Below are 13,717 nucleotides of genomic sequence, written 5' to 3' on the forward strand. Positions count from 1 at the left end.
ATATATATATCTTCTGCATATATATAATCTGCATATATAATATATGCAGAAGATTAGCCCTGTACCTATGATATGAGCTGCAAATATTTCTTTCCAGTCTATCATTTATCATTTGCCTTGGATAATGGTGTATGTGTTTGTTTTTATAATTGTTTGTCATGCAGTTTTTGTTGTTGTGTGTGTCCTTTTTAAATGTGGTTAAATTTATTCATTTATTGTTTGCTTTTGGCTTTTGAGTTATAGTTCTCATTTCCCTTTCCAAGATTAAAAATGAACTTACTCATATTTTATTCTAACAGTTTTAGAACTTCATTTTTTAAATGTAAACTTTTGATTCATTTAGAACTTGTTAAAGCACACATTATAAGTAGTAAAACTTTCTTCCAACTGGGTGCTTAACCCAAGATTTTAGGGAGGATGATAAAGCTACCAGAACATCAATAAGGGTGAGATTTGAAGAATAGGATGAAAGAGAGAAACTGATGTGGGGAGGAGTGAGAAGAGCAGTGGGAGGGAGTGGAGACTACACAGCACCAACGTCTCTTGCAGGAGCTCCTGGCAGATGGGTTCCCATTACTGGTCTAGCTCAGTGGTACCCAGGACCCTTTTCATTACTTTTCTCAAAAATACTCACTTCCTTTTAAAGATTTAATGGCTGTACCAAACTAATGGGCTTCCCAGGTGGCTCAGCAGTAGAGAATTGCCTGACAGGCAGGAGACGTGGGTTCGATTCCTGGATTGGGAAGATCCCCCGGAGGAGGAAATGGCAACCCACTCCAGTGTTCTTGCCTAGAGAATCTCATGGACAGAGGAATCTGGTGGGTTGTAACGAAAGGGTCAGACACAACTTAGCGACTAAACAATAACAACCAAACTAATTGTACTTAAGTAATAATTAGTTATTCTGTCCTTTTAATAAAATCACTTACAGCTGCCAATCAGTTTCTGGTCAGACTGTGCTAACCAGAATTAACATGCTGAGTTGAAGTACTTTCAGCCAAAAGCATAGAACTTAGAAGTACTGGTTGGCTTGAGAAGGCTCATCTTGGACAAATGAGCCATTTTTGGAAGACTTTTTGCAATGCTGAAATTAGTCTGCATGCAGTTTCTTTGTTCCGAGATCTCTCAGGACATAGGACTTCAGTAGTGAGGGGACCTCTGATCTCACCCTCATTGAAGACCTACTGGCACTATATAGAAAGGTGAGGTAAAGTGTAGACTTCAACCCTAAGAAGTTGGTACACTTACCTCCATGCTGTATCCTACATCTTTAATAGTTCTCTTAGCAATTTTTCTACTTAGGTGCCCTGTTGTTGTTCAGTCGCTAAGTTATGTCCAACTCTACATGCCCTGAGAAAGTTCTTTTTAAAAATTGTTTCCTCATGTGAATAATTCTCTGTTCTGAGAAACACAGAGAGTAAAGATGAGGAAAATCTGCAGAGGTGAATGGTGAGAATGTTGTCACAATAAAGTATGTAAAAAGCTTTTCACCGTTAAGTTTGTTCCTTTGCCTAAAGCAGAGGCCTCAAGGGAGACCTGGTGAGAGTGAGGTGCTTAATACAACTGACCACCATCAGGAAGGCATGCCAAGGCCCTTTGTGTTGGTGAGTGGGCACCCGCCCTCGGGTGCACTCCTAACAATTAATTAAGAATCTCTGGGAGATGGGTCCTAGGCATCAGTCATGTTTAAACTCCCCATATGGTTTCACTGTGCAACCACTGCTCTAGAATGGAGTTATTCAAAGTGTGGTTCTCAGACCAGCAGCACCAATATAAGTGGGAGCCTGCTATAAACACAGAGCCTCAGTCCCCAACTTATAGCTTCTGAATCAGAATCTGTATTTTTTACAAGATCTCTAAGATCTTCAGATGCACGTTAGAGAAGTGGTGGTCTAGAGGAGCGTTTCTCAAAGTGTTGGCACCTGGACCACTTGTATCAAACTCACCAAGGGGTTGGGAGGGTGGGAGATGGGTAGGTCAGGGGACCTAAGGAAGCTGATTCTGGAGATTATAATTCTACAAGTCTGAGGGTGGGACCCTGAAATCTGCATTTTTAATGTGTTCCCAGGTAAACCCTAAGTCTACTGTTTGGGAACTACTTCCAAAAGGACTGTGATGGTGACTTTCTCCTGGCCTGCATGGAAAATCCCTCAGTGACTCCTAAAGGTCAAAGCACATCCATTGCAAGTGGGGGATGAGCTGGGGACAATCTTCAAGTGCTTCTCATCCAGGTAAATGTAATGTCTGTTCTCTGACTTGCTACAGAGCAGGTAGTGGTAGTTAAATCAGCTTTCATACTGACACAGATATGAGTGTCTGCATTCTCTTGGATTAATGATGAACAGAATGCAATCTGGATATATAAGCCTCTACCTTAAAAGCAGGATTAAAAATATAAAATGTTGATGCTCAGGTGCAACCTTCTTGGATGGTTTAACAAACCCCTAAAAATGCACAGTGGAGAGCCAAGAGAAAGAGTGAATTTCCCTAAAGAGATTTTTTCACTTTACAGAGGTCCTTTTCTGAATTTTTTGCTTGGGTCCAGATTTTTAAATGATAATGTGGGTTAAAAAAAAAAAAGAACTCAGGAATGGAAAAATGTGATCCTTCCCAAAAGATGTGCTTGAAGTGTGTAGTACTTTCATGTAGTTATGAAAGCACTTCAGCTCATGTAAGCTATTTAAAAGCTTCTATGATAATAGGATTAAGTGAATTTATCTTCAAACACCTAGGATTCTGAAATATGGCTCACACTTGACTTGAGATGACAACTGAAATCTTTGTAAATTTAAAGTAAAATATCCATCACAGCTGTAATGGATAATGAAATAGAATGGGGAAATGCAATGTGATCCAAGTGTAATAGTTAGATAATTACTGAGCTAATATCAGCAAAAACAAATGAAGTTAAAACTGGAAGAAAGATTTTTGAGGCTTTGCTTTAAAGACTTTTTAAAGTGCAGTGTTTCTGAAATCATTTTTGAGGAGCACAGTGGCCTTTGAAAATCTAATGAAAAGCTCTGGACTCTCCCCTAGATGCATGAGCCTATGAAGAGCTCACTCTGACATTTCCTGAGGTTCCATAGACTTCTTGGGGGCTTCCCAGGTGGCGCTAGTGGTAAAGAACCCTCCTGCCAATGCAGGAGGCATAAGAGAGGTGGGTTTGATCCCTGGGTCGGGAAGAACCCCTGGGGAAGGAAATGGCAACACACTCCAGTATTCTTGCCTGGAAAATCCCATGGACAGAGGAATCTGGTTGGCTATAGCCGATAGGGTCTCAAAGAGTCAGACATAGCTGAGCGACTGAACTGATAGACGTCTCTGAGCCCACATGATAAACCCCAATCTTCACATTGCGTTTTGACAAAGTTGCTCTATGTTGATTTCCATTATTTGTAACCACTTGGTACCCAAGAGTAAATTTCCCCTCAAAAAGGTCCCAGGGGTTGGTAAAATTAGGACTGTTTTCACATAAACCTAAACTATTAGGTTGTCAGTCTTGGTGGGATGAGCTGAGGCCAGGTGAAAAGCCAGACCAATAGATGATGTCAGAGAAAGAATCACTTTACAGAAGTGTGTGCTCTTCCAGAAATGTTACGTCTGTGCTCTCGGGGGGCCCCTGCGAATTTCACAGGCAGAGCTCGGGCCGCTGTGGCTCCTGTCACACCAGAAGGTGAAAACCTGTGTTCAAAGTTACGAAGTAGGCTCTTAAGAACATTGCCTACCCACTAATTTATCTGCAGTCTGAACGACGTCAGAGCTGGAAGACTTACCCCTTCACCCCTCCCCCGTTTAATAGATGAGGAAACTGACCCCAGATGGGCTAAGGTGCTCGCCAAGGTGATTTTCCCAGCGGGTTCACACCCAGGACTTCTCCCCAAGCACCGTGCCATCTGGCCAGGGGAGGAGAGGATGTCTGAGGCTCTCTCCCTACACTGTCCGCTGCCCACCCCGCGGGGGCGTCAAAGGGAGCTGAGACCCCGCCTACCGGCACCATGGAGTAGGTCATCATCATCAGCATGTCGTGGCTTTCCGCACGGATGTGCTGCGCAGGCTCCCCGCCGTGGCTGCGCTTGTTGCGCGCGGCACTCGCGGGGTCTAGGGGTGGCGCGGGCGCCCGGCGAGGCGCGCGACTCAGCTCCGCCAGGAAGGCGCGCAGGGCGCTGTCCTCGCGCTGCTCCCGGCCCCGCTGCTCCTCCAGCGCCCGGAGCGCAGCGCTCAGCCCGCGCCATTGGCACAGCGCGAACACCGTGCCTGCGGCATTGAGCGCCGAGAGCAGCGCCACTGCGGCCAGGGCGCCGCGCAGCCCCCAGCCCGCGCTCCCGCGGCCTCGCTCCGCGCCTCCAGCCATGCTCTGCGCGCCTCGGACCGGGTCCGGCAAGGCTCTGCCGCCTCTCACCCCGGCAGCCTTTATACGCCTCGGGCAAGCCGTGGGCTGGTGGCAGCGCCGTGAGTCACGCCGCCCTTTGGCCCTGCTGGCGGGGCGGGCTGGGGACAGTAGTAATGGGGCTCGAGCAGCCCGGAGGGACAGGCCGGCGGAGTGGGGGACAGGAGCGAGACAGTCTGCGGAGGAGGGCAGGCTCACACTCCTGGTGCCTGGCCAAGCAAACTAGCAAACCCGCCTCTCCTTCCTTCTCCCCCACTGCCCTGACCGTGGGCATTGCCATGGCCTAGACGGGTATAAGGAGGGTCAGACTGAGGGGGAGAGCAGGAATTCTTATGGCCTGAGATGTCGCTGGATTCCACCCCCTCCTCCCCCTACACTGCCCTCTCTGGAGAAAAAGATCAGCATGCCCAGATGCCAAGGCATGTGCCCACTGCCCCTGGGCAGTCTGCTGTTGGGCTGAGTCCCAGGCTGCCTGTCATTCCTCCCCAGGGTCACAAGGCCTCATGTGGCCACTGAAGACCCTACTCCATCTTTCCTGGGAGGAGAATGGATAGAGACAGGGAAACAGCTGGCATTGGATGGTTCAAAAAGCCATCCATCAGAAGGAGAAAGGCCCAGCCCTGCATGACAAGCAGGGGTCATCTGTGAAGGGAGATTTTCAGAATGTGACAGGCCAAGAACTCTCCCATGAGATCCATATCTGGGAGGTAACACAGTGATGAGAAAAAAAACTCCAGAGTGGAAACTGGGAGGAAAAAAAAATACTCCTGGTTCTAACCTTATTCTGCTGCTACCCAGCTGGAGGGATTTGTCCCAAGAACACTCTGGTCGGATTCTGAGGTGCTCTCTGGCTGAAGGTTTGGGATGGTGGCCAGGCCACTACTGGACTTTACCTTGCTGCTGCTGCTGCTAAGTCGCTTCAGTTGTGTCCGACTCTGTGCAACCCCATGGACTGCAGCCTACCAGGTTCCTCCGTCCATGGGATTCTCCAGGCAAGAGTACTGGAGTGGGTTGCCATTTCCTTCTCCAATGCATGAAAGTGAAAAGTGAAAGTGAAGTCACTCAGTCGTGTCTGACTCTCAGTGACCCCATGGACTGCAGCCCACCAGGCTCCTCCGTCCATGGGACTCTCCAGGCAAGAGGGGGGCAGTTGCCTCATACCTCCCGGCTACCTCTTCACAGCTCCCTCCAACTCCTGTTAGCTCATATGCTTGTTGTGCCTCAAAGGCCACTAACCACCCCTGCCCCTGGCCCCCAAGGCAGTCACTTCTCAGTCTCTCCCAGGACCTCTTCACTCCCCATTTTTCTCAGTTTCCTCTAGAATGACTACCTCCCTGGGGCCCCAGGGCCTGCAGGAGGCCCTGGTGGTGTGGGAAGCCACAACTTAAAACCAAGATTGCTGTTTCCACAGCCCATTATCTCAGAGAAGGAGCTGGCTCCCTGCCATTGAGCCAGCTGGAGCTGTCAAGGTTCTGTGTCAAGGTCTGGATTCCTTAGTTTTAATCGAGGCTGACCAGCTTGCGTATTCTTAAAAGAACATCCAGGATGAGGAATCAGGAAAGCATAAAGGCCCAAGTGCTTCATGAACGACCTCAGCTATGGGGACATGAGGTCTGGTAGGGGATGGAAGTGATACAGACAGTGTCCCAATCCCAGCATACTATGACCTATTGGAAGAATTGCTATCTATCCTCCTCTCTTTTCATTTAGGCTTAGGATGCCAATTTTCAGGCTTACAACCAATAGGGAGAAGTCACAGAGAGGCAGATTGGAGGTCAGTCCCAGTAAGATCTTCATTTAATTCACTAAAAGATTACTGAGTGCCTACTGTATTTCAGGCACAGTAATGGGTGCTGAGTACAAAAAAATGAACAAGACAAACAGTTTGCAGAGGAAGCAAAAGGAGCCTCTTGAGGGTCCTTTTATCCCAATGCTCATACAATTACTGTTGCCTGACTATCTGTTACCAATGCCCACCATTAACAACAGTGTACAGCTTCTGAAGTCAGGGGCCACATCTTGTTTAACCCTGTCTCCTCCCAACACCTAACACAGTCCCTGGCTTAAAATGGGCATTCAGCAGTTACCTGTTGAATGAACAGATTAACAAATGAATGAACGAAAGGCTGTATGGTGAGGGCATGGCTTTGTTAAATGATGTGTGTGTAGTGATAGTAGAGCTTAAGCATGAAACTGCTTATGCCACAGAACATGCCCCCCTGTCCTTGGCAGGCTGCTTGTCTAATGGTCATGGGAGTGAATGCAGCCTGACACACACATCCCCATCCCTTCTGGTTCAGAGCCCACAGCCTGTAGAAGGAGTTCCCCTTGGAACAAGCCTGGCTTTATCTGACAACCTCAGAACAAGCTGCTGCCCTTCTTGGGATATAGGACTCCACTTGGCATGAACACTGGGCTAGATGGTTAGAGTACATGAGATATTGTATTGAGAGGTTAAGAAGTAGGCAAGAAGAGGACAAAGGAAAAGCCAGATTTCCCAGAATCTTCCACCTGATTCTTCTTCCCATTCCCTCTCCAAGTCTTTCTGTGCAAGAATACAGTGTTTTACAAGAAAGGAGAAGGCTGGGGCATGTTACGGTGGCCTATGAGGCAGATCTCTACACCCATCCCTCACCCCAGACCAACTGTATCCAAGCAGCTGACTTTGCTCTGTTCTCTTTCCCTGTTCTCCTCTCTCCTGCCTGTGCCCTGTACACCGCACACCCATCTTTCTCCTTCTCTGGTCTATCTCAGGGTTGCCCCTGTTTAAGATCTAGCTCAGAACCTCCTTTCTCGTCAGGCCTTGCCATCCATGCCCACCTCAAGCTTTCCCACTCCCTGAACTCTGCAAGCCTCAGGTACTCAGAGGTTCTGAGCAAGGGCTTTGGAATCAGATGGACCTGAACCAGAAACTGCTTTTTATGCGACTTTAGGTACCTTACTCAACTCAATTTCTTAGTTCTTCTGGATCTTAGTTCTTTTGTTGGGTTATAGTGTGCTTAAGGAAGGGATCTCTCTTCACTGTGTCTGTCACAGCAGGGACTTGTGCCAAGTAAGAATATTTGATTAATTGATTGTCAGTGTTGTTTTCAGGAACAGAACTTTGAGTGGCTGGTAAACTTAGCCTCTTGTCTGAATACAGTGACTTTGAGGTTGGTTATAGGCGGCCCTTCAATCTTTGGCTTCTTAAGTCTCCTGAGACTTTTGAGAGGCAGGTATGTCTGTGTAGACTGCCCTGCCTAGTATCATCTGGATGAGCTGGTACATTGTACTTATTATTAAAAAATAAAGTTAGCTATTAATCTGGCCTGTTGTGGTGACATAGGGGGTTCAAGGTACAATGGGAACCTGGGGAGATATCTGAGTTTCCTTTGCTGGAGACCAAGGGAGCCAAGAACATCATGTGCTGTCTTTACAATAAGTAGTTTTTCCATTAAAAGGCAGATGCTTCATTTTCAAAGGTTAAATAGAATGGTCTTAAAAAATGATTCCAGGTTAGCTTTAGGGCCCTGGAGTATAAAATCCAATTCAATAATACACTCCAACTTGAATTCCATAGCATTTTCTCCTGATGGTGAAGTGAATAGTTTTCATTTATTTTAAGGCCTGGCACTTGGGTATTTTGGTCCAAAGGCTGGCAGCTATGCTGTGACTTCTGATGGTGCTTTGCTACCTCCCCGGCCCTATTCTTCCTCTTTACCACCAGTTAGGGAGAAAGTCTCTCTGATTTTTTCAGCATGTACATCTATCTCCCACCCAACTGCCTCTGCTTTTAACTCCCTATTTCTACATTTTAACCCCAAGAAACTTCAAGTCACCCAACTGAAGTGAGAAATTCTCTCATTTTCCCTGTTTGTTCACTCACTCATTCATTCAACATTTGTTTATCCACTTGTTCGACAAATTGAGTGCCTACTTTCTGCCAGGAACTGTGCTGGGATCTAGGAATAAGATGGAGAGCGAACTGGGACACCATTCCTGCCTTCCTGCAACCTGCAGTCTAAGTAGGGAGATAATTAACCAAATAGATCTCACAGATGTGAGGGTATATTCCAAATGAGATGATGAGATAGATGCCCTGAAAAAACTGACTGTGATTCTGTGAGACTGTACCACTGAGGAACCCATCCTACATGTGGAGTATGGGGCCAGGGAAGGCTTCCCAAAGGAACTGACGATGGTTGAGTTGGAAACTAAAGGTGAGTTGTCATTAATAGGTGACAGTTTGGGTGGGGGAGTTGCAGGCAGAGGGGATAGTATGTGTGAGGCCCTGAGGAACCATAAGAAGGCCAATGTGGCTGCAGCGCGGAAAACACTGGAAACAAGGAAGGGAGAGCGTGCAGTGAGGCTGGAGAAAGAGTTAGGGGCCAGTCTCTGTGGGTTAGACCTCATAAGGCTGGGGTCTTTACTGTGAGAGGAGTGGGAAGCCAGTGAGGAGTTTTGAGTGTGTGCTGGGGTGGTGGGAGGTTGGTTTGGTGGATCACAGGTGACGGATTTTCATTTTCAGAGATTACCTCTTATTGTTGGATCTTCAGTGGCTCCTGGCACTACTGAAACTCTAATCTCTACCCCCCACCAGACTACATCTCAGCCTTTAAAGCCATTTTTATGAATGAAATAAGAAAACATTGAGTTCCAGAAAATGCCACTTTTTCTTTCACTGCACATTTGAAGGCAGTTGAAACATAAAACCCTGACTAACATTTAGATGATTTGGCTAATCTTGATATTAACTGAGGTTTTTGTATTATACCCAGTAACATTTGCATTTTCTGAGAAGTCAGCCTTCGGTGCCTTAGGCTGAGACCACCAAATCGTGTTATGCCTAGGACTGAGATGATGAGATAGATGCCCTGAATGAGGCTGGATGATTCTGCATCCCTTATGAGATTTTGGTAGTAGCAGATTTCCACCCATCATAGTTATAGTTTCTTAGACATCTGGGTAACCCAATCACTGATAGACTGGAGCTGTCCCAGGTTGTACAGTAGTGCTATTTCAGATTTCCGCTCTACCTTTCCTGTGCTTTCTTTGTTCCCTTTGTTTGCAGTAAACATACCCCTCCACCAATCCCATCCTGCCCTTTTAGTGCATGGTAGCCAGTTGTCACAGATTGGGTACCCTGGAGTAGATGCTGAGATGGAATTTGGGGTACAAGATATTCATTAGGGATCAGTACCTATGAAAGAAAGAGAGGAAGCAGAACTGAGCAGAAGAAGTCCAGTTCAGTGTAGTCCTACCAAGCCTTAGCCAGACCAACTGGGAGGCTCTGGATTGAGTATTGCCCATCAGTATACTGTATCAGGCCAGAATGACTGGGCTTTCTCCCTCATCTCTCTGGGTCACCGGGCAGATGTGGGCTGTACTGGGGAGGGTGTGGCCTTGGGCCAGGCAGCTCTTGAAGCTGAGGCACACCTCCCCTACTCCTTGCAGCAAGTCCTCCCTTGACGGGGGATGTGGGCACATCTCCATGTCCACATCTCCACCTGATCGGTGACAGACAGGGCCCCAGACTCCAACATTAGTAGAATCTAAATTGTAACCTTGTTACACCGTAAAGAGAAGCTTTCTTTTTCAACTGGAGTTATGGTCTTTCAGTAAATAAAAGAAGTAATTGTTTTCAGAAACTGAAGGGAAAAATATGAAGAGGAGCTCTGAGTGGTTCTGAAATGGCTAAATTCATGGAAGTAAGTTAATACTGCAAAGCCCCACTTAAGAAACTTGAACCACTGTTTTCGAAAAATAAAACAAAGCTTTATATGTGTAGAGCAGTTCAGTTTTCAAAGCACTTTCTCATGTCATTTGAGCCCTATAATAAGCCTGTGAAGTTTGCAGGGGAAGTCTTACAACCATTTCACAGATGGAAAAGCAAGACTCAGGTTGGGTAAGCAATTTGCCCGAACACCATCCTGTTGTAACCTCACCAACATCTATCCATGCCCTCTTCATTGAAAGTGGGAACCTTTGGGGCCTAAATCTTGGCCAGTCAGGAATGCTCAAGATGATGGGCAGGAAGTAGGGAAAATAGGACAGGGAAAGGATTCAATTTGATGAAATGGAAAAGGGCTTAGAGAGGCACTTGGCTCCAAGGCTTAAAAACAAAGGCGGGGTAAGCACTCACTGCTAGAATGTGTGCGCTTCACAAGGGAGAGGAAACCAGTCCTAGATCTGGCATTTTATGGTGGGTTTACAGAGAGCAATGATGTCAGAATATGATCTCCTGGAGACTAGGTAGTGCAACCATCATTTCTGCATCTCAGAGATGAATAATAAACCTGAAAGAAAGATGAACTAGGAGACTAAGAGCCCAGGACCTTTTCTTCTTGGGGTCAAAAGGCAGAGTGACAAGCAAGATTATATATGCCTCATCTCTCCAGCGGCTAAGTGGGAGGGACCAAAGGGATTCCTGCCAATATCAAGACTGGTGAAGATGGCACTCCATCTACAGAGCCAGGGGACTGAAACCAGGCACTGGAGGACTGCCACCAGCCAGGGGGAGTGCAGGTCAGACTACAGATCCTGACTTCGATGACTTTCTTTTTTTAAGAGATGTGCACAGCTGTGATATTGGGCTATGTCTCACCTATCTTTCCCTCTCTCTCTCTCATTCTTTTTTTTCCCCACTATCTTACACAACAATTAGGAATGAATTACTCTTGTGTATCATTTTACCTTCTTTCTTTTTAAAATATTTATTGTGGTAAAAACACTTAACATGAGCTCCACCTGCTTTACAAATTTTAAGTGTGTGATACAGTGTTGTTGACTGTAGGTACAATGTTGTACAGCAGTTCTCTAGGATGTCATCTTTGTGCTTAACTAAAATATTATGTTCTTTGATTAGAAACTCTCCATTTCCTCCCCTGCTCAGTCTCTGGCAACCACCATTCCACTCTTTGATTCTATGAACTTGACTATCTTAGATACCTCACATAAATGCAGTCACGCAGTATTTGCCTTTCATGACTGTCTTTTTTCATGAAGCCTTTTTAGTATAATGTCCTCAAGGCTCATCTATGCTGTCTCATATTGCAGAGTTTCTTTATTTTTTAAGGCTGTGTAAATGTTCCATTGGGCTTTCCTGTTGGCTCAGACAGTAAAGAATCTACCTGCAATGCGGGAGACCTGGGTTCAATCCCTAGGCTGGGAAGATCCTCTGGAGGAGGGCACGGCAACCCACTCCAGTATTCTTGCCTGGAGAATCCCCATGGACAGAGGAGCCTGGTGGGCTACAGTCCATGGAGTCGCAAAGAGTCAGACACAACTGAGCAACACACGACTGAGTGACTAAGCATACACATAGATGTTCCATTGAATGTATATACCACATATTTTTAATACATTCATCTGTTGATGGACATTTATGGTTTCCACATTTTGGCTCTTGTAAATAGTGCTATAATGAACACGGAAGTGCAGAAATATCCTTAAGATCCTGATTTCAATTATTTTGGATGAATACCCCAAAGTGGGATTGCTGGATCATGTGATAGTTTTAACTTTTTGAGGAAGCTTCATACTGTTTCCCACAGCAGCTGCACTATTTTATAGTCCTACCAACAGTGTACAAAGCTTTCAATTTCTCTACATCCTCACCAACACTGTTGACTTTTGCTTTTTTGATGATAGCCAGTGTGAAATGATATCTCATTATGGTTTAGATTTGCATTTTCATAATGATTAGTGACATTAAGCAGTTTTTCATATACCTGCTGGCCATATGTATATATTGGCATATGTATATATTCTTTGAAGAAATGTCTACTCAAGCAGTTAGCCCATTTCTTTTTTTTTTTAATTTTATTTTATTTTTAAACTTTACATAATTGTATTAGTTTTGCCAAATATCAAAATGAATCCGCCACAGGTATACATGTGTTCCCCATCCTGAACCCTCCTCCCTCCTCCCTCCCCATACCATCCTTCTGGGTCGTCCCAGTGCACTAGCCCCAAACATCCAGTATTGTGCCTCGAACCTGGACTGGCATCTCGTTTCATACATGATATTTCACATGTTTCAATGCCATTCTCCCAAATCTTCCCACCCTCTCCCTCTCCCATAGAGTCCATAAGACTGTTCTATACATCAGTGTCTCTTTTGCTGTCTCATACACAGGGTTATTGTTACCATCTTTCTAAATTCCATATATATGTGTTATTATACTGTATTGGTGTTTTTCCTTCTGGCTTACTTCACTCTGTATAATAGGCTCCAGTTTCATCCACCTCATTAGAACTGATTCAAATGTATTCTTTTTAATGGCTGAGTAATATTCCATTGTGTATATGTACCACAGCTTTCTTATCCATTCATCTGCTGATGGACATCTAGGTTGCTTCCATGTCCTGGCTATTATAAACAGTGCTGCGATGAACATTGGGGTACATGTGTCTCTTTCCCTTCTGGTTTCCTCAGTGTGTATGCCCAGCAGTGGGATTGCTGGATCATAAGGCAGTTCTATTTCCAGTTTTTTAAGGAATCTCCACACTGTTCTCCATAGTGGCTGTACTAGTTTGCATTCCCACCAACAGTGTAAGAGGGTTCCCTTTTCTCCACACCCTCTCCAGCATTTATTATTTGTAGACTTTTGGATCGCAGCCATTCTGACTGGTGTGAAATGGTACCTCATAGTGGTTTTGATTTGCATTTCTCTGATAATGAGTGATGTTGAGCATCTTTTCATGTGTTTGTTAGCCATCTGTATGTCTTCTTTGGAGAAATATCTATTTAGTTCTTTGGCCCATTTTTTGATTGGGTCATTTATTTTTCTGGATTTGAGCTGTAGGAGTTGCTTGTATATTTTTGAGATTAGTTGTTTGTCAGTTGCTTCATTTGCTATTATTTTCTCCCATTCTGAAGGCTGCCTTTTCACCTTGCTAATAGTTTCCTTTGATGTGCAGAAGCTTTTAAGGTTAATTAGGTCCCATTTGTTTATTTTTATTGGGTTATTAATAGTTTTTGTGCTATTGAATTGTAGGAGTTCATTATATATTTTGGAGATTAACCTCTTATCAGATATATGGTTTGCAAATACTTTTTACACTCCCTAAGGAAATGGTGAACCACTGCAGTGTTCTTGCCTGGAGAATCCCAGGGACGGGGAGCCTGGTGGGCTGCCGTCATGGGGTCGCACAGAGTCGGACACGACTGAAGCGACTTAGCAGCAGCAGCAGCAGCATGTCGTCTTTTTACTCTGTTTATTGTTTCTTTTGCTGTGCAGAAGCTATTTAGTGGGATGTAGTCTCAGTTATCTCACTTATCACATATTGCCTTTGCTTTTTACGTTAGATCCATGGAACCATTACCAAGGCCAATGTCATGAAGGATTT

At 45.3% G+C, this 13,717-nt stretch overlaps 1 protein-coding gene across 2 annotated transcripts in view; it reads right to left on the minus strand.

The window, feature by feature from the left end:
• Positions 1-4,880, minus strand: part of GLDN (gliomedin) — a 60,137-nt gene extending 55,257 nt beyond the window's left edge. The window contains exon 1 of one of the 2 annotated variants that reach the window (XM_061428767.1): positions 3,989-4,880. In XM_061428767.1, the coding sequence (XP_061284751.1) occupies positions 3,989-4,351 (363 nt within the window). In that variant the 5' untranslated portion in view covers positions 4,352-4,880. The remainder of the gene's footprint in view (positions 1-3,988) is intronic. The other variant, XM_061428766.1, reaches the window with a different exon arrangement.
• Positions 4,881-13,717: the final 8,837 nt, after the last annotated feature.

This window comes from Bos javanicus, chromosome 10 (genome assembly GCF_032452875.1).
Source record: "Bos javanicus breed banteng chromosome 10, ARS-OSU_banteng_1.0, whole genome shotgun sequence".
NCBI lineage: Eukaryota > Metazoa > Chordata > Mammalia > Artiodactyla > Bovidae > Bos > Bos javanicus.